Raw genomic sequence first — 22470 nt, 5'->3', positions numbered from 1 at the left:
ATGAAGCAGCTGCTAAAGGTGGTCCTTTGAGGGTTCTTTAACACAGGGGATGGTTCTGTTTAAAGCCTTGAGCTCTATATAGAACCATTTAATGCTTAAATGGTTCTTTGCATGGTGAAATGGTTCTTCAGATTAATGGAGAATGTGTTACATATAGTTCTATACAGCACTAAAAAGGGTTCTACTATTGTTATGATGTCAAATTTGTAACAACAGAAGAACACTTTTGGTGCGATACAGAACCATTTTCTTTTTTTCCACAGTTTTCTGCCCAATTTAGTCGTATCCAATTCCACCCACTAGTTAGGACTCCCTCAATCACATGATAACACCAGCGCTAGGAGGGTGAAGGCAAACACAGGAGTCCTGTGAAGCTCCACCACATCTTTTCAAACTGACGCTAATGCAACGTCATTGGACAGCTCAACACGCTTGGAGCAGAACACTAACCACCAGATCTGTTACGCCAGCTAACAGATGCTGGAGCTGACTAGCGTCACACTGGGTGATGGGGGGAGTCAGGGGGCCATCCTGCCCACCCAGAGAGAGCGAGCACCAGCCACGGACAGCTGTAGCATCAGCAGGGATCGAACTCACAATTTCCTGATTGACAGGATCAACGCTTAGACGGATGCACCGCTCGGCAGCTCCCATATAGAAGGTTCTAAGAGAGTAAAGCAGTATAAACCTCATCCAGGTGAGATGATCTACAGCTTTAAAGAACCGGATCCTGATCGGTGAACATGATATACAGTTTCTGCAGTTTTTTCAGGGTTCAGTGTCTTACGTTGAGCAGCTGGTTGAAGGCGAAGTGGAAGCCGGATTTGTAGTCGGTGGTTCCTTTGGCCTGCATCTGAGCCACGTGCTCCTTAAAGATCCTCTTATTCCGCACATTCGCCTGAACCAAGTGCTTAAAACACGGAACCACGGCCTCAGCTTTCTCATTAAACTGTACAGAGAAGGAGAGAGAGAGAGAGAGAGAGAGAGAGAGAGACAGTGTGAGTGGGAGAGACAGAAGTAAAGAATGATATAGTAAAAAGAGAAAGGAGAAGAAAGGAGGAGAGAGAAAAGAATCAGTGGAGAGAAACAGATTCAGAAAGAGAGAGAACAGAAGAAATAAAAGAGAGGGATGGAAAAAGAAAGGAATGGAGAAAGAAATGTAAAAGAAAAGAGAAAAGATTAAAGAGAAAAGATAAAAGTGAAAGAGAGAGGGAGGGAGAGAGAGGGAGAGAAAGAGAGAAAAAAGGAAAAGAGAGGGAGACAGTATGAGTCATAAGATCACTCCCTGGAGATGTGAGAAAGTCTATATTTAGAGAGCTCTCATGCTCTGTGTGTGTGTGTGTGTGTGTGTGTGTGTGTGTGTGTGTGTGTGTGTGTGTGTGTGTATACGCGTGTGTAAATTTCAGGCTCGTGAGAAACATGCTGAAGGTCAAAGGTCACCAAAGCCCCACTCACTCACCCGTGCTACGTTAACATAGTCATCATCTGACAGCGTGTCCAACATCTCAGTCACTGACGCTTTAATCAGCTTCAGAGTCAAACCACTAACACTGCCGCTACTGCACAGAGAGAGAGAGAGAGAGAGAAAGAGGGAGAGAGAGAGAGGGAGGGAGAGAGAGAGAGAGGGAGAGAGGGAGAGAGAGAGAGAGAGAGAGAGAGAGAGAGAGATGAGATAAGAAGAGTTACCATTGGTCAATATACAGTACTGTGCAGCTTTAGCAACCTGACAATATTTATTGTTGCTGTTGTAATATTAGAATAAATACAAATAATATTAATACGTAGTAATTTTTGTATATGTCAGTGTGTTTGTTTAACCATTTCTAAACCTCTCCTAGAACATCACTTCATTAACAGCTACCAGCGCTGCTCTGTAGGCGACCCTGCCAGTCTGCAGTGACAGCAGAGGAGGGTAAAGTTCAGCTCCTCACTGCTGGGCTTTAGTCACATTTAGGACACCATATGATCTTCAAAGAGGGGGGCAATTATTTATTATCACCCCCCCCTAATTCTTCAGTGATATGAAGCTGAAGTCAGATATTCACCAGATTCTTGTTCGAATTTTCCTGTTCCACCTTAAATAGTGCAGCAGTTCTGGTACCAGAATGTAACTGCTGCTCCATTTAAGGTAGAACAGGAAATTTAGCTACCGGGACGTCAGCACTACTAGTGATTTTTTATGCTTGTTATGAAGAAAAGGACCAAAATACACTGAAACAACATTAAACTAAGATAATACAATGATTATTTTTATTTATAATAGAGAAAATTCTCATATTTGTGGGTTTCTTTGGTATCTTGTTCAGCCATCTTGCTCTTTTTTTTTTTTCTCATAACTCTCTGTTTGGAGTCTCTGAAAAACCTCCTTTAGGAGGGTCATGTAGCCCTAACACTTCACCCTCCCCCTCTATCTCACAAGAATCGGGACACCCTACCCCTAGAACGCGCAGAACGGAGGAATAGGCTGAGAGGTAGGGGCGAAGGGTGAAATGGGACTGGGCCAAAGCCTTCAGTTTTTTCAGCATCATCCTGACTTAAATAAACAGTACACACTGCAAAAGCTCTCCCTTGATAACCATCCATTCTCACTGGTGATGCTGTCACCATGGCAACACATACCGCAAGCAAGTTTAAAGCTTTAATGCATAAGCCTTTTAATCAAAATGTCTTTAAGATTATAAACAATATATATTCAAATCAGGTGTTCAAATCAAACTTTTGGCTGATAGTTTACATATAACGTCCCGATATTACCTTTTCTTTGACAGATGTGGCAAAAACGACAGCATAAGCATTATTAATTTACAGAATCACAGCGAGACGTCGCTCCACATCATGCAATCTGAATGATTCAGCTGTGATTTATGGTGATTACAGCTAAAAATACAAAATAAAAGAGAATGTCCAGAAGGGTAGAAGCACTCACACATCTACGAGGATGACCATGTCTTTGGGGGATGAAGCTCCTTGGATGTACCTGCAGAACACAAACAGATAAACAACACAAAACAGCTGGTCAAGCTTGCAATACACAGCCAGATTTATCCACACTGGATATCACTCACATACACCCGCAAGTTAAACAACATGCTTTAGTTAGAGGGTTAATGCCAAAAAGACCAACAGTGAAGGAAGGTTAGCAGATATAAGATGGCGAAATGTGAAGCGAGCTGGCAATTCACAACTTTCTTGCATCATTAGCAACTAACATATTAGCCATTCTGACATTTTGAAGTATCTAGTGAATAGAGGCTACTGGCAGCATTAGCATGTATAGAGATATCCTTTAGGAAAAACAAAGACAAAACATGGGCTAACCAGGGTCTCCGTCGCACATCGTAGAGGTCAATCTTATCCGGTGCTCTCCACGGTGTTGCTACAGAAAGAAACATGTTGAAACCAAAAAATCATATTTTGGTCCCACAGTACAGCTTAAAGATTTACCTCACCTGCATTTAAAGGTTACCTAAGGTTAATAAAACCATGACCAAAGTTGGACACCTTGGCCTCTCTGATCTGTTTAGGTACAATAAAGTAAATAATCTGACTCGGTGCACAAATCTGTCATTTCTTTATAGTGTTAAACAATGGTGTTCAATTAGAGACAGACAATATACAACCCTCAATAATCCAACACCAGACAGTAAAGTACACAGTGTATAGTATAAAATACAGTAGATGAAGTGTTAAGTATAAAAACATAGTACATATAGCATATTATAAGAATAAAGTGCGTAGTGTGTAATGATATAGTATATAGTGTATAGTTAGGATATAGTACAGTGTGTAGAGCAAGGTTATAGTATACAATGTATATAGTAAGAATAAAGTACAGAGAGTAAGGATATAGTATACAGTGTATAGAGTAAGGATATAGTATACAGAGTATAAAGTAAGGATATAGTATACAGTGTATAGAGTAAGCATATAGTATACAGAGTATAAAGTAAGGATATAGTATACAGTGTATAGAGTAAGGATATAGTATACAGTGTATAGAGTAAGGATATAGTATACAGAGTATAAAGTAAGGATATAGTATACAGTGTATAGAGTAAGGATATAGTATACAGTGTGTAGAGTAAGGATATAGTATACAGAGTATAAAGTAAGGATATAGTATACAGTGTATAGAGTAAGCATATAGTATACAGTGTGTAGAGTAAGGATATAGTATACAGTGTATAGAGTAAGCATATAGTATACAGAGTATAAAGTAAGGATATAGTATACAGTGTGTAGAGTAAGCATATAGTATACAGTGTATAGAGTAAGGATATAGTATACAGTGTATAGAGTAAGGATATAGTATACAGAGTATAGAGTAAGGATATAGTATACAGTGTATAGAGTAAGGATATAGTATACAGAGTATAAAGTAAGGATATAGTATACAGTGTATAGAGTAAGGATATAGTATACAGTGTATAGAGTAAGGATATAGTATACAGAGTATAAAGTAAGGATATAGTATACAGTGTATAGAGTAAGCATATAGTATACAGAGTATAAAGTAAGGATATAGTATACAGTGTATAGAGTAAGGATATAGTATACAGTGTATAGAGTAAGGATATAGTATACAGAGTATAAAGTAAGGATATAGTATACAGTGTATAGAGTAAGAATATAGTATACAGTGTATAGAGTAAGGATATAGTATACAGTGTATAGAGTAAGCATATAGTATACAGAGTATAAAGTAAGGATATAGTATGCAGTGTGTAGAGTAAGCATATAGTATACAGTGTATAGAGTAAGGATATAGTATACAGTGTATAGAGTAAGGATATAGTATACAGTATATAGAGTAAGGATATAGTATACAGAGTATAAAGTAAGGATATAGTATACAGTGTATAGAGTAAGGATATAGTATACAGTGTATAGAGTAAGGATATAGTATACAGTGTATAGAGTAAGCATATAGTATACAGAGTATAAAGTAAGGATATAGTATGCAGTGTATAGAGTAAGGATATAGTATTTAGTGTACAGAGTAAGGATATAGTATATAGTGTATAGAGTAAGGATATAGTATACAGTGTGTAGAGTAAGCATATAGTATACAGTGTATAGAGTAAGGATATAGTATACAGTGTATAGAGTAAGGATATAGTATGCAGTGTATAGAGTAAGCATATAGTATACAGAGTATAAAGTAAGGATATAGTATACAGTGTATAGAGTAAGGATATAGTATTTAGTGTACAGAGTAAGGATATAGTATATAGTGTATAGAGTAAGGATATAGTATATAGTGTATAGAGTAAGGATATAGTATACAGTGTATAGAGTAAGGATATAGTATATAGTGTATAGAGAAAGGAAATAATATATAGTGTATAAAGTAAGGATATAGTACAAAGTTTATAGATTAAGGATATAGTACATAGTGTATAGATTGAAGATATAGTACATAGTGTACAGAGTAAGGATATAGTATATAGTATATAGAGTAAGGATATAGTACACAGTGTATAGAGTAATATAGTATATAGAGTAAGGTTATAGTATATAGTGTTTCAAGTGATATTGTAGTACATAATGTATAGAGTACAGTGTGTATAGAGTAAAGATATAGTACATAGTCTACAGAATAAGGATATAGTACAGAGTGTGTAGAGTAACGTTATGGTATTCAGTGTTTAGAGTGATATAGTATATAGCATAAAGAGTAAGGCTATAATACATAAGGACACGGTACAGAGCATTTAGGGTAATATTATATTATGTAATGTACAGAGTAAGGATATCATACAGAGTGTGTGGAGGTAAGATATAGTACAGAGTGTGTGGAGGTAAGATATAGTACAGAGTGTGTGGAGGTAAGATATAGTACAGAGTGTGTGGAGGTAAGATATAGTACTGAGTGTATAGAGTAATATTATAGTATGTAGTGCACAGCGTTAGTTGTGTTGAAGGAAGCAGGACAGTATATGGCATTATTAGATCAGAGGTCAGCGGTCATACCTGGATAATACCTGGTGACTCCAGTGGCGCTGCCGAAAGCCTGCCAGAGCAGTGAGGGGTCCTCTCTACTGTTCTCCATAAAAACCCTCTCTAGGGCCTGCGTCCAGTTCAGCTCATTCAGAATAACAGGAGCTACAGCAGAGAGAGAGAGAGAGAGAGAGAGAGAGAGAGAGAGAGAGAGAGGGGATTAGACTTCATTACCTCAATTAAAACCCACAGGGATTCATTCCCATTTCCCACAGCTATCAATCTTTACACTGCGTTAATCAGATCAGTTCTTCGTTAGCTGTAGCTAATTCCCACTGCGCTGGGTCTTTCCCTGTCTCAGAGCAGCTAGCCTCGACAAGTCCCCGCCATCACGGGTTGGGACAAAGCCTGCATCCACTGTGATTTCACTCCTGCTCCTGAGGAGAGATTTACTGGTTATGCATATTTAAAATAGAATCAAACCGTTCCCACTGCAGTGTCCTGCAGAGACATTAAAGTCACCAGAACACTGAGATCACCTGGCAGGAGGACCAATCACTGAGATTTCGGTGGTGTGACAAACTCAGAACACATATTTATATCTGCTTTACACGGACTAGACGGACTATGGAATAGATATTTAGTTACATGCAAGATAAGCATCTACAGGGCTGTCCAAGTAAAGTGCTCCCAGCTGTCACTGTAAAACGCTACAGCTTGGTACAGCTACAGTAAAAATGCTGAGGTTGGCTCGTACCGCCTTTGTAGATATCTGTGGGGATTTGTACTGCGGTGTAGGAGTAGTTCACATTGTTCTTGAAGTTTGGGTCGTACACAAACTCCAGCTTCAGGGACATCTGAGTTTCAATCTCATCACCGTCCTGCAGACAGAAGCAGCGTCAGACAGAAATCTGCACAATCAAACACATGTTCTCTTTCGGCCTGTCTCACCAAGCACTCCCAGCTTATGAGTGGCCAACACTACAGGATTTATATCATCCTAACATGTTAAAAGCCTGATTTTTCACAGGTTTCTGTCCTTTGTTGTTCTTCGGTCCTTAAACAATAACTACCAAGAATAAAACACCAAATATGTTCAGATTGTGCTCACAAATCGGTGATCAGAGTTTAAGGAGCCATTATCAAATTCCCCAAATGTACCGCAGGCAAGACGCGCTGAATCCCACCAATTTTCAAAGTGCTGGGGCGGCGACCCAACACGTTCTGAGTGAGTTCAGGAAATTTACATCAGACATTTAACTGTACGGAGCGCTGACCAATAGAAACAGACAGAGAGATTTAAACTCATTGGCAGAGCCAATCAAAATCTCCACTTCAGCTGGGGGGGGCAGGACAGCCTTCATGAGTTGGTGCTCAGTGAGAGGAGCTGCAGCTCACTGATCCAGAAAACTGTTTTAGTGCGATACACAAACTAATGCACCGTTTGGATTGACTAAATTTCAGTTTTAATATTTCGTACTGCTACTTTGCTACACTAAGGTCGCTACCACACCTACCTTGCATTTACTTACATTTTCTTTAGTTTGGTCTGTTTTGACATGTGAAAACTCCGCCCTGTCTGGTGGGAATATGTCTTTATGATAGTCCAGACCAAACAAGAGAATTCAGCTCCAGAGGCTGCTTTTCTCAGGGCACATCAGCACTGAACTGCCTGCGTAATGTGCCTGTTTTAACCTGCTGTTCACAGACTATCACATAGTTCCTGCAGCACGAGCTGCTCATAATAACAGTAGATGAGCAATAAAATAACAGATAAAATAAAGATGAAAGATATGTTTTTAATTTGGATTGCAGAACAAAATTTTGGCCAAGCTTCAGTGACCTGACTGGCCAAATTATAATTGGTAAACCAATCATAAAGAAGCAGATATCAGGTAAAATGTATTATTATTGCTTTGTTTTGTGATCCACATAGATATTGAGCATTTTCCTGGTGGTAAATGTGACAGTAATTGAGTGATTGCGTCTCTGCAAAATTTCTGACCAATAATCGAACACATCAGTGTGTAATTTGGTCCACTTCAGCCATTGTGGTGTGAAACCAACTGAACCAAATGAAAAAGATGCAATATTACAAAACTCTTGTGAACAGGTTTATAAACATTTGTAATTATCTTGACAGTTTTGTCCCACCACTTTTGGAGGTATGGCACCATTCCTGCACTCAATAGTGTAAACGCCTTTATTTTCTATAAACCAAATTAATAGCTAATTTGCAGCAATGGGCAAAACTGTGGTCTGAATAGGACCAGAAGGTCCTGCTTCCGTTTGAAGACTGACCCCTTTCGCCCAGGAGCTGTTTACGATCCGTAATGCTGAACTTAACCTGCCCCAGAGCATTGTGATGTAGCCTACTACAAAAATATCTGTCACACAGAAAATCCAAGGTTAGATCGAACTTAGATTACAGTGAACTAGCTTAGCAAGAAATCCTGCTTCGGGAGACAGATCTGGATACACACCCATTCAAACACACACACATAAACAAACACAGGCCCTCAGACTGAATTCATCAAGAGCCTGTTCCACAAACATAATGATTCAGCAGTGCGATCAGCATCGAGAAAGCTTCCACAGAAAAACAGACAGAGAAAATATAAACAATATACACATATACTCACGTAATCCATCTCGGCTTTGGAGTCATAGTATTCAATAGCCCACTCCTGCAAAGGAATGAATTCTAAACATTTTTATTTTTATATTTTTTATACACTCTTTACAACAGACTCATTACAAAAGACTCACTAGGCAGACCTCTGCTCACTGGCAGAGAGTCTGGTGGGTTTCGTCGCTCAATGTGACCAAGAACCGCCCACTTTAGCAGGAAGGGGGGGGTGTGACCCGCATGCAAACCGGCTGATCACAGACTGCTGTTATTTTTGTGATGTGTAGCCTGGGATGGCAATTATGCCCATCAGCAAAAAGGGTAGATATCCACTTTACTAGTGGCTAAATGCATCAAATACAGCTGTTGAATAACTTTTAAAGACTTTTTTTTGGATATTTTTCCCCAATTTAGTTGTATCCAGTTCCACCCACTAGTTAGGACCCACCAATCACACTGTACCACCAGTGCTAGGAGGGCGAAAACAAACACAGGCTTCCTCTGAGACCTGTGAAGCTCTACCGCATCTTTTCGAACTGCCGCTAACGCAACGTGATTGGACAGCCGAACGCACTCGGAGGAAAGCGCCAACCGCCAGATCTGTTACGTCAGCTAGCAGACGCCTGTGCTGAGTGATGGGGGGAGAGGGGGGGCCATGCTACCCACCCAGAGAGTGAGGCCATTTGCGCTCTCTTGGACTCCTGGCCACGGATGGCTGTAGCATCACCAGGGATCAAGCTCACGATCTCCTGATGACAGGGCCAACGCTTAGACGGTAAACATGCCTTCCAATCCAGTGAGAATATCAGCTCTGAAAGCTTCGTTACTGTTATAATGTGTAAAGCAGAAAACTGCCACGACCAGTGATCAGCATTTAGCTAGTTAAAGAAAGCGTTTCCTGTCGGGCCTGTAAAAAATGCTTTACTGAAGTGCCCACACCCAGACGTGTGGACAGCAAATCAGATGTTCTGCGCACCTTTGTGGACGGAGCTTCTGAGGCTTAAGAGCTTAGCATACTTCTCAGAAGGGTTGTGCGAAGCTGAAAGCACCTTTTTGTGCTTATGAGGCCACAAACTTTCTACGGTTTCATTTTTCAGCTGTTGCGTTCGCTGTGCTACTGCAGGTGACGCTGTCATAAGTTCCGTGACTACTGGAAAACAATTCTATCACAGTTCTTGCTTTGGTCAAGTGCAGAATGCTGCCACTATTAAAGATGGAACGGGAAAATTGGAAAAAGAAACTAGTGAACAGGAAGCCAACTTCAGCTTTGTGCTCTTGTGAACTTAAGTATGATAACTTACACCAATCAGGCATAACATTATGACCACCTCCTTGTTTCTATGCTCATTGTCCATCTTATCAGCTCCACTTACTATATAGGTGCACTTTGTAGTTCTACAGTTACAGACTGTAGTCCATCTGTTTCTCTGATACTTTGTTAGCCCCCTTTTACCCTGTTCTTCAGTGGTCAGGACCCCCATGGACCCTCACAGAGCAGGTACTATTTGGGTGGTGGATCATTCAGCACTGCAGTGACACTGACGTGTTGGTGGGTATGCAGTGGACGCTCCTGCAGGCTGTGGACTCAGAGTAAATTCAGTCTAACAGGGTAAATCAGCTGGAAAAATGAGCTGCTACTGTCTGCACACCTTAAAACCCCCCAGCAACAAATCCAGCTCAACAGGTATGACAGAGTGGACATCACAACCTCCAAACTCAGTGAGTCACAGTGTGAGTGTGTGCATATGAATGTGAGGGGTCTCCAACTGGTGGATTTCTCATCCTGTTTATCTCTCCCTCTCTCTCTCTCTCTCCTCTCTCTCTCTCTCTCTCTCTGTAGAGTTGTGTGTAAATGGGGTCAGAGGAAGAGGAGCGGTGCTGATCTTCATCTTCACATCCTCCACATCAAAGCAGAAGCATCTGGGCCACGATACGCTGGCATCCGCACCGCTGGTGACGAAGTGACATATATCTAAACCAGGCCACTTGCAGGGTGAACCAGGCCTACTACAGCAGCGGTTCTCAAACCGGTCCTCAGGGACCCTCACACAGTCCACGTTTTTGCTCAACTCACAGCACATAGGAATAGAAGGAAAATACAGACTTTCTGGGGGTCTCGGAGAACCAGTTTGACAACCACTGAGCAGCCAGGTTAAACCAAGCTAAACCAGACCTGCTACAACGTGAGCCAGGCTGAGCCATGGTAACTCAGCCCTGCTTACAGGGAGTCTAAATCACCTCTTTTAGGCCAAACCAGGTCTACAGGGTGCAGCATTACATCATGCTAAATCAGGTAGAACTAAGCTGGCTAACCCAGGCCTGCTTAGGACAGCCAAGCTAAACCAGGCCAAAAACACTGTTTACGTTTAAAATGTTTGTTTTAGAAATAAATTCACAAATTCACAGATATCAATTTATATGTCTTAGAACTACTTATTATGTCAAAATGTCCTCGAGATTATGAAAAACACACATTTAGTCAGACCCGTCCAGATGTTTGACTGCTACTTTATCGTCATGCATCCTGTTGCTTTATAACAACCCAATAAAACAGAGAGTTGAAAAGAATAAACAAGGAACCTGACCTTGATGCTGTCCTGCCATCGATGGGCTTTTTGCACCCTCTCGGCTTCACTGGCCAGTTTCTGTGAGAAAAAGAAGTATTTATCATTAGCATGAAAATGTTTATATTATATTATATTAACTGTAATGTAATTTCTCACATTTCAACGTATGAAGCTCCAGAGTCGGGTCTGCACAGGCCTGATTATTACTGCCCACCCCAGCCTGATTCAACTACTCATCACGTCTGCTTGTGCTCGCAAAATCTAGGGTTGTTCTTGCCCACTCCCACCCGCAAGCCATGCCCACCCGCGCCCGCTTACTTTGGGCTGTGTCTATGGTCTTTATTCACTCTTGCCTGAATTTGCCATAACCCGCTCCACTGGTGTATGACCACAGAACACCCACAACATGTCGGAACAGACTCGAGTCCCACCGTACCTCCATGCGCCCAGCCGCACTAATAAACATTTCAATGTTACAAAATAGAGTAAATATAACTTGCACAGGGTAGTATGGTAAGGTAGTACACTCACACAATGAACATCACGTTACATCACGGTCAACAGACGAGTGGGCAGCACTATATGGAGTTAATTTTGTGCCAAAAGTTTCAAATTATAAAATCCACAAGCAAAATATTGAGCATCAAAATGTCAGAAATTTGTTGCAATACAAATAATTAGAGCAAAAAGATTTCTATTCGTTTTCAATCATTCGACTATAAATTAATTACTAATTTTGTCAGATTTTGCTTTCATTTTTTTCTATTTGCTGATTTTGTTGACCTTTTTTTGGAACATATCGGCTAAAGACCTCAGAAGACCTGTCACTCCAAATCAGTTGACCAATAGAAAGTGCAGGTGAAAGCCCTCTTCTAAGACCCGCCCCCTGTTCAACAGTCAGAAGCAAAAGAAAAAATTCAAAAGCAAAAGAGCAACAATCCACAAGCAAAACATATCAGCAAACAGAAAGAAATGAACGCAAAAACTGGCAAAATGACTAAAATATTTATATCAGAATGATTGAAAATGAGTAGAAGTCTAGAAATCTAACTCTAATTATTTGCATTTGTAACACATTTTTATAGTTAATGTTTCGCTTGTGGATTTTACAATTTTATTTGATTCTTTTTATTAAATTTATTTGATTCTTTTTATTAAATTAACTCCATAGCACTACAGCTTAGCTTCACTACTAACATTATTTTATCGTGTCAGCTTTATATTATTAGCTAATTACTTTATAAGATGTCCACAAGTCAGCTGAAATTAAATGACACCCAAAACAGAGGCTGATGCAGCCACAACACATGCTTCATGTGTTTGCAGCTTGTGACAGTTACTACCATGTTTTTCTCCGCAGCACACTTGCCGCTTATTCGTTGCTTGCCTGTTCGCTTCTACAAGCAGCCGAAATTGTCCAAACCAGCCCCACCTAGCCAGCCATAATACCCCCCACACGAACCTGCAACCTGTTTACTGATGGCATGTTTTTTTATTTATTCAGCAGATCACGCGGGACCCTTGTGCAGACCTCTACTCTGTAATTACGGCATGGGGTCACATAACATCTCTCATCTACCTCTGAGCTCATAAGCATCAAGTTGGCACATATCAAAGAGGAACATGACCCGATTTCAGTACCAAGGCGGATCACTTCACTCACTTCTAACGCTCTCTTCTTCTTCGCCAGAAGCTTCTCGATGTCCGACGCCACCTTCTCCACGATCTCTCTGGGGTTGTTCCTGACGAGGCTGTACTGCCTCCTCTTCTCGGTGTAAATCTGAAACAGAGTCAAAAACAGGAGTCGTTTTCATCTCCAGCGTCTAGACAGATCGCTCCTCCACATCTCACAACATCAGTCCCTGTTTACAGATAACAGTGAGTCACACAGAGTCAGAAACCACATCATCAGGTCTATTAGAGATACTGAACAGCTCCACATGGTCTGCAGTTAGCACCATACTAACTGGTGAGATATAAGCTTCCATTGCTTATGCCTGGATAAATTCATGCTTACTTTCACAAAGGACTATCAGCAGGACATTCATTCATCCAGAGCATGGTCCCATATGTATATATACCAAAATCTTTATTATACCATGATATATATATATATATTTTTTAAAGATTGTAAAAAGTATATGCATATCTATATCTATCTATCTGTCTATCGTCTATCTATCTATCTATCTATATATATATATATATATATATATATATATATATATATATATATACATACTACATATCTACATACACATATATAGATATGCATATACTTTTTACAATCTTTAAAAGTCTTATTAAAAAGTACATGATGTGCATTTTAATATCTGCACATATAATTGCGTTTCTGTCTATGTGCATTTTATATCTTAAATATATTGAGTGTTGTCAAATCTTTTAATTGTCTATTTCAGTTATTAAGCTGTGCTGGTCTGGTTGCTCCATCTGACTGACTGGTTGTGCCACCTGACTTTTCAGACTAATTTCAAATTAAACAGGCATCTACTTCGACACGTGTAGAAAGCTTTTTCCTTACTCGAGTTTATACTTACATTTTTTCTAAATAACTAAACATTATAATAATAATTCCATTTTCATGGTTCACCTGAGATCAGACCACCTGACATGGTAAACTTGGGCTCTTCTTTATGATACAATACCTTGGGCCCTCTTTTGTAAAAGCGTGTCAAAATAAAAGTAGTTGTGCCACCTGACATTTGAGGAAGTAAGAACTAAAAGGTTTTTACAGTTACAGTTTTGAAACATAAAATCATGCCAAACTATTTTATTTAGAATTCTGTAATTAAATGAACTTTTTTTGATCGTTTACTTAATCAGTCTATACGGTTGGATGGTTGGACTGCCTGACATCTTTACACTTTTTGAGGCAAAAAGAAAGTAAAATGAATTTTATATGGAGGCGCTAATAATTGTTTCACATTACAGCACCAAAAAGGGTTCTGCTATCGTTACGATGTCAAGCTTGCTACAAATGGTTCTTCAGATTGATAGAGAAATGCTGTAGATAGTGCTACATAGAACCATGGTACCATAGAACCATAGAACTATATAGCACCTAAATGGGTTCTTCCATTACAAGAAGCTTGACATTGTAACAGTAGAAGAGCCCTTTTGTGGTGCTATACAGAACCATTTTCAAAAAGGTTCTTATCAGTATATGGTTCCTACTGAACCATACACAACACATTCTCCATCAATCTAAAGAACCATTTCATCATGCAGAGAACCATTTAAGTATGCAGATGGTTCTATATGGAAATCATGGTTTAATAAAGAACTATTGCCTTTATTAAAGAACTTTGAAAACCATCTTTTTTAAGTGTGTAAACTCTGCATGTGTGATTATGTAGCCACCAGTTGTTCCGTGGACCTTTCTGAGCTGAGCGCTGTTGCTGTGGTGTGTTTGATGTGGTGGTGCTGCCGAAGTCTTTCCTCCGTCGGTGAGAGATCAGAGAGGCCGACGCTTTCGCGAGCTGCTTCTCTGAGTGAGAACGGCTCATTAGTTTTCTGAAATAAAAGTCATTATGCAGCCTTTCACAGGAAGAACCTCCACTATTTAGCGCTCCGATCAATACCAACACGTCCAACTGGGCACGACTCCTACACATACACACGCACACACACACACACACACACACACACACACACACACACACACACACACACACGCACACACACACACACACACACGCACGCTCCCATAAGAACACACTCGCACAGCATCTCCATCTTCCATAACCGCAGTTTATTTATAGCCTTCACGTGTAAATCAACAAGAAAACACATCCGCTCTCCTCTCAGAGCGTCCACCGACGCTCGGCTACCATCTACACTTTCTCACATCTCCACCGTCACACCGTAACCCATCACTCCATTCCCTGTTATTAATCTTCTACACGGTTTGACTCCATCACACCAGCAGCAGCTGCTCCTTCTGTGAGCGTTTCATACAGAAACAACCCAAAACTACTGCGAACAAAATCTTCCTACAGCAACAATTTTCCTTCTCCCAAAGCAGGAGTCGCGACCCAAACGTTAAGAAGAGCCATTTTGTCCTTTCAACCAAAATCAAACCACCTTGGGAGCCACAACATTTAATGTATATTTCATTTAAGAACCATCTTGGCTGTAAATGTGTCTCAGTCTGTGCTGATGTTCTAGTATAGACTAAAAATATACTCTGAACAAAAACTCAGACTTACTTTGCTCTGCTTTAAGCTTTAGCTCAGCTACAGCTGCTTTTCTCGCATCTCCAGCAGGAAACTTTTCCTCAAAAGTGGAACAGTTTCTTGTAAAATGTCTCTCAACATTACATTTTTTGCAAGCTGCAGTTGCTTCTCATTCTTCAGCTTCTTGTTAGAATTTTCCACCTGAAATGGTGCCTGAGGTGATAGAATGTAACTGCTGCACCATTTAAGGTGGAACAGGAAAATTCAAAAAAGAAGCTGGCGAATGAGAAGCGACTTCAGCCTCGTGACTTTTTAGTGTTTCAGTTTCTCACTGCAAATTAAACGTATCAGGAAACCAGCTGGAGTGATTATAAACACTAATAAGTCCATTCATCTCCAAATTATCGATGTTCATCTTAAATCTCTCTCTTTGTCGTTTCGTTAGCTACTAGCTAGACGAGATAGTTGTCTGTGTTGCTATGGTGACCAGCAGTCTGAGCTGATCTTCAGGGTTAAAGGGTGAATCAGCAGTTCTACATTAACTCCAGAGTTTAAGGCCATTTATTGTTAAACTGTGTTGAACGATCAGCAGAGCTTTATTTTACTGTAAAGGAGGATTATTTTATTTATTACCTACAGATCTGATTCAGCTGTGAAGCCTCAACAGGACAGTAAAAGAGCCGCACGTTGCCAAAGCCTGGCCTAGACTCCTAAAAAGACTATTCTTCAAGGGTTCTTTAGGTTCAATATGGAACCATGAACACTGAAAGATCCATTTGCAGGTTAATTGCATCATGAAATGGTTCTTCAGACTGACACCACAAAGGGTTCTGCTATTGTAAAGATGTCAAGTTTATAACAATATAAGAACACTCTTTGGGGTTGGTTCTATATAGAACCATATACAACACATTCTCCATCAATCTGAAGAACCTTTTTTTTAAGATTGTACAAACTCAGAATTGCAGATGTACATTGTTTTGATGCGACAGCAACGTCAAGCTTCATATCTTACAACCTGACCAAGACTTTCTCATTCCTTTGTTTTCTTTGTGAGTTTCATGACACACAACCTCAAAATGCGCTCAGAGAGACGACGCAGTGGAGAAGAAGTCCAGAGGGAGGGAGAGAGAGAGAGAGAGAGAGAGAGACACTCAGAGACCTCCGGGCAGAAACACCCATCTGGCAAAAAAAAGCCTCACTGTCCCATCTGGAGCCTCAGCGTTCAGCTCAGGGCAGGAATTAAAGATTGGGGTCAGGATTAAGGATTAAGATTAGACAGTAGCTACCCTATAGTTCGGATTAAAGGAAAATTAGCCATAGTTAAATCTCAGTTTACAGAAATTAGCTAGTAGCTACTCCAGAGACAAAATGAAAATTAGACTGAAGATGACTAGAATTTGGTTAAATGGACATTGTCTAGTAGCTAAATGTGCAGGTTTAGGTGGAAAATAAGATTAAAACTAACTCAGAATTTGGTTAAATAGAAACTAGCTAATTAGCCAACTCTATAGGTTACGTTTAGCAAACTCTATAGTTTAGAAGGACATTAGCTAAAGCTAACTCTAGAGTCAAGGTACAGTGGACGTTAGTGAGAATTTAACTCTTTAGGTTATACTTAACTCCATAGTTAGCATTGGATTGAAATCAGCTATAGTTCTCAGTTTTACAGCTGGATGGAAATTAGCTGGTTAGCTATCATAGAGGATTAGATTAAATGAAAATTCAAACATTTGGCTAAATAGTTGTTAACTCTGGAATTAAGATTAAGGTGGAAGTTTGACTGTGATTTACATTTTTATATTTAGTATGCAGTATACAGTATATACTGATGCAGTATGCAGTATATACTGATACAGTATGCAGTATATACTGATACAGTATATAGAATATTCTGATGCAGTATGCAGTATACAGTGATGCAGTATGCAATATGTACTGATGTAGTACGCAGTAAATACTGATGCCGTATGAAGTATACAGTATATACTGATGCAGTGTGCAGTACACAGTATATACTGATACAGTATGCAGTATACACTGATGCAGTATGCAGTATACAGTATATAATATATACTGATACAGTATGCAGTATACAGTATATACTGATGTAGTATGCAGTATACACTGATACAGTATGCAGTCTATAATATGTACTGATGCACTATGCAGTATATACTGATGCACTATTCAGTACACAGTGAGCTATTTTGAACACAGACATAATCTCAGCTGATCAGCTACATTCTCACATTTGTAGATCTACAAAGCATTTAAATCGGGAATGGATTACTGACTGGGCCAGAGGGGTCACTATGCAGTGGCCTCTGAGTGCCAGGGGCCTCAGGGAGCCTAAGACCACAAGGTCAGAGGAGCCTCAAAAAGACAGATCAATGCAGGTGTAAAAATCAGATGAATGAATAGCCCAAGAATATGTACTGATTAAATAAACAGCCCTAACCCCAATAATTAAAGATCCCAACACAAAAATATGTAAATAAACGTATATATGCAGGAATATAAATGCACAGGAAATAACAAGCTTCTGCATATTATTTGATAATTTAAACACGGTTTGTTTACACTGGGGGGGTTGTGTCTCCAAAGACACGTGTGCCCTGGGCCCTCCTGAGACCAGGATCCGTCCCTGATTTGAATGCAGGGACTTGATAACAATGTCTCTACGAGACGGAAACGGGAGCGTTCAGCGAGCATGTAGCAGCAGCGTAATGATGTCTGAGGCTGCTAACGTTCTTGTTCCCATCTTCCAGCGGCAGAAAGGTTTCGACGTCATCGTGTAAATCAGCCGAGAGGAGCGTTAGCTGGAGGTCACAACCTCGGAGGAATTAGCAGAATAAAACATGGCAGTGGTGTTATATTCCTGACTCTGCGAGTCCTCGGGCTTCCAGAATTCTCCGTATGCTTTTTAAATCCTCCTTGGCCTTTGTCCAAATGAGTTGTCGGACCAGTATAATCCTGTCAGGAAACCACTAATAACACCAGAGCCAGTGGGGTGGGTGGGGGTGTGGGGGGGGGTTCATTTCACACATACACAACCAGCAAAATATTCTAAGCTGAAAAGGTCACAGAGGAGCATAAAAGACCAGCAAATTTAATTAAATCCATTTACTCTGACAGGCTGATAGCAATTATGGCGCATATCCTCAGTGACACATTATACTTTTTATATTAATCTCATTTATTAAAAAACGAACTCGCTCAGTCTAGACATCTTCGCCAGACCTGCGAGAACACTCACTGTTCTCAAACAGGAATTTGCTTTCTTACATCATCACAATCGTCTCAAATAGTCAAAGAGAAGCTCTGTGGTCAGAAACTGACCAAACTATGGACGGTGACCTTATTTAGCCACATGATGGAGGATGTGAGTCATTCACACAGGCATATTCACACCAACTCCCATTTTGTATGGGACAGAAATGGTCAAGATTTGAGAGAGAACCCATAAACCTATACAGACCACCAGCATAAATGATGTTTTATTCACAGTTACGCAGCTATAATGGCTGAATAAGGCTGGAAGATCCAGTGTAATACGGTTTGTGGACCATTCTGCCAAATTCAAACTGTGGTCGCACATAATATTTAAAAAAAACAATGAAGCATTCAGAGCTTAGATATTTCTAAGCTTTATGTTCTGATCTATTTAAACCCAAGACATTAATAGAGATTGTAATAAACTAAATATATACACAATCATCATTTATAGGGTACTTTCTTTAGGGAGGTCCCTAACACTAACCCCTAAATTCACACTTCTGAAAATAATATTTAGATTTTTTTGCATTGTTTTCAATGTTGAACATCTTGATTTCTTTTAAAGTGAAGTTTTATCATGAGTTTAATTTTTAAATAAAAAAAAACTTCAGAAAAGTTTTTATGTCACTACTGAAACACAGAGTTTCAGTCTGTGGGCGGGGCACATGTTAGCCACGCCCCTGTGTTTTAGAGCAGGAAGTGAGGCTGCGTCCCTGTCCCTCATGGCCACATGGTGAGCAGTTAGACCCCATTGTTTTGAAGTAAATGAGTCCCAAAGTCTGAAAGTCAGTGTGGAACATTAAGAATCACCATGTTTTCTGCAGTTCAGCACTTTTTTAGTGTTTTAATGAAAAATCTGATGATTTTCTGTGTGAACAGCCGTTTAAAGCTGTGTTTGCTGGTCATGAACAGGCTCAACTAGTTTTTGAGCTCAAAATGAAACAGTCACTACTGAAACATTTGGTAAGGTTTGGTTATGATTGTTTTCGTAGAGACAAAATGGATCGTTCCATCATTTATTTCAGTAAAATAAACATAATTAAGGTATAGGGTCACTCAAAGCAAAATAATTTTAGTGTAAAGTTCAAGTCAGTAAAGTCCAAAATGTGTTTACAGCTCTGACTTTTTAATCAGTTTGAAAAATACATATATATGAATATATATCGCTGCTGTCAGAAGAAAACCTCTTTTCTCCATTTTTGTCGTTTTTCAGTTTGTCATAATTTGAAAATGCCTGTTGCTCTTTACATCGTATGTAAATTTCTTGATGAACGGACCAAAAGAAACGACTCAAAATGACTTAGAAAAGGTTCTGGTTCCATTGACTTACATTAAAGGTATAGTAGGTTTCTCCTTCTCCTGTAAAGTTACCATTTTTGGAGATACGAGGTTTTCTTCTGTTTTCTTCTTTCCTCACTTTGTTTTATTGCACTTCATTAGAGATGTGCTCAGACTGCGGGTGGTGTCGTAATGATTTATGTGAAAAAATTTCAAATTTCTGATTCTGTGTGAAGTCATTTGAATAATTAAACAGTAGTCATGGTAACAGTTGCTAATGACGAAAAGTACTAAATGTGAATCATTGAGTTTATACAGTTTGGCAGCCATGAATATAACGTTTAATGTCTGTGGAAGTCGACCTTGTTTTGGTTGCTGCTGTGGTTTCATTGTTCGTTTATGTGTCTCGGAGCTCTGAGCTGAAGCAGCGCCTTAAACTACTAAACCTCTTTCTGAAAACACCTCGAGAGGAGGTTCAGCTCCTGTGTGAGGCAGTGAAACTTGATGTACTTACTGGCTTTCAGTTAAAAATTTAGTGATTTAGTTAGAGATTTAGTGAAAGTAGGGCTCGGCAATATAACGATATCTATCGTAATCGTGATAAATTACATAACAATATGTCATAATAAGCTTTTCTGAGCATATCATCGATACAGTAATTAAAACCCACTTACCAACTGCGTGTCTGATTACAATGTGAGCATCTTTAGTCCTGTTTAATTGCATTTTCGAGCAGCACAGTGTGTAAAATGTCGAATACAAATGACTGAATACACAGTTTTTGATAGTATTTTAAAAATATGGGCTTAATTTGTCTCTTGTTACATATCAGATGTCAAAACAAATAAATCATGAAATATCATGTACCATAAAAAACTTCTTGAAGTATTGTGATATTAAATTTTGCCATATCGCCCAGCTCTAAGCGATGGTGTAACTACACAGGGGAAAAAAGGTCTGTTCAAAAATCTGTAAAAAGTCCAGATAAAACCTGTCAATTACCAGTAAAAGTACATTTCTCTAATTGATGGTACAAATCTGTAAAATTACAGTCTATTTATTTCTTCTAAATGCTGCCTTTTACTGTATTTCAACAACTTCATTAGTTCAAATCGTTATTCGGACATACAGTATTTTACCATAATAATAACAGAAACAACCATTAAAATAAACACAAATATCCATCAAATAAAGGTGATTATTTGTTTTTTGTGAATGTACACTGTTAATAATACAGTATATTAATGGTTCGTTACATGCAATTAACTTTTTTCCCAAAAGAATTTACATTGACCAGAAAATTTTACAGTACTTTGATAGTAAAATTCATTTTTTTACACTGTTTGCTTACACAGAATACGCCACTGTTGGTTCTACAATAGAGATCCACAATATCTACACCAACAACCAATCAAAACACATGAAACAATGGAGCTGATTTGATTGACAGTACAAATCTGAAGTAGACAGCGAAGGGGGGAAGAGCTGATGATCAGTGTAGTCATAATTTGATGCTTGGGTCCCAGTTTGGATTCGACCAGGTCAATAAGTTTACGATGATAACCAACACAAACTGTACACCAGCAAGGTTGAGCTACAGGGGAGGGGTTTCTGATAAAGTGGCCAGTAAGGTCATGGGAAGACACACTAGAAATATTTAAGCTGCCAGATCAGGGACACAGTTCAGCCTCTGATTGGTGGATCTGTTCACGCTGCTTCAGGGGAAATTAAAGAGGGAAAAACACACAGATCTCATCAAGACTTTATCATCTGCAGCCAAACCATCTGCTGAGCTCAGAAACAGCGTGAAGGACACGCATATCTCCACATATCTACTCCTCTCTTTCACTGTCGCTGTCCAAACTCATCAAAACGGACTTAGACAGATTCAGACAACCTGTTACTGCAAACTCCGCCAAACACGAACACGAACAGCGTTACGCAACCATAACAACAGCAAACACATCTTATCCATTAGCCGTTTTTATTCGCCTACCACAGAGGTCGGCAACATGCGACTCTTTTACTGCCCTGTTGAGGCTCCACAGCAGAATCAGATTTGTAGGTAATAATAAAATAATCCTCCTTTACAGTAAAATAAAGCTCTGCTGATCGTTCAACACAGTTTAACAATAAATGGTCTTAAACTCTGGAGTTAATGTAGAACTGCTATTCACCCTTTAACCCTGAAGATCAGCGCAGACTGCTGGTCACCATAGCAACCCAGACAACTATCTCGCCTAGATAGTAGCTAACGAAACGACAAAGAGAGAGATTTAAGATGAACATCGATAATTTGGAGATGAATGGACTTATTTGCTTTTATAATCACTCCAGCTGGTTTCCTGATACGTTTAATCTGCAGTGAGAAACTGAAACACTAAAAAGTCGTGAAGCTGAAGTCGTTTCTCATTCGCCAGCTTACCGTTTGAATTGTCCCATTCCACCTTAAATGGTGCAGCAGTTACATTCTGGCGCCTCAGGCACCATTTAAGGTGGAACAGGAAAATTCTAACGAGAAGCTGGTGAATGAGAAGCGACTTCAGCCTCGTTAAAAATCGAACGTTGAGAGACGTTTTAC

General features: G+C 39.5%; 1 protein-coding gene across 1 annotated transcript in view; it reads right to left on the bottom strand.

The window, feature by feature from the left end:
* Positions 1-22470, bottom strand: part of cacna2d2b (calcium channel, voltage-dependent, alpha 2/delta subunit 2b) — a 100532-nt gene that overhangs the window by 49283 nt on the left and 28779 nt on the right. The window contains exons 3-11 of the mRNA XM_036559844.1: positions 12800-12916; positions 11155-11214; positions 8583-8627; positions 6698-6821; positions 5974-6105; positions 3319-3376; positions 2927-2977; positions 1460-1559; positions 788-949 (exon numbers count right to left, since the gene is read on the bottom strand). Coding sequence (XP_036415737.1) covers positions 788-949; positions 1460-1559; positions 2927-2977; positions 3319-3376; positions 5974-6105; positions 6698-6821; positions 8583-8627; positions 11155-11214; positions 12800-12916 — 849 coding nt within the window. The remainder of the gene's footprint in view (positions 1-787; positions 950-1459; positions 1560-2926; positions 2978-3318; positions 3377-5973; positions 6106-6697; positions 6822-8582; positions 8628-11154; positions 11215-12799; positions 12917-22470) is intronic.

This window comes from Colossoma macropomum, unplaced genomic scaffold (assembly GCF_904425465.1).
Source record: "Colossoma macropomum unplaced genomic scaffold, Colossoma_macropomum, whole genome shotgun sequence".
NCBI lineage: Eukaryota > Metazoa > Chordata > Actinopteri > Characiformes > Serrasalmidae > Colossoma > Colossoma macropomum.
The sequence above is the reverse complement of the archived record's forward strand: the minus strand, read 5'-3'. Positions and strand labels throughout refer to the sequence as shown.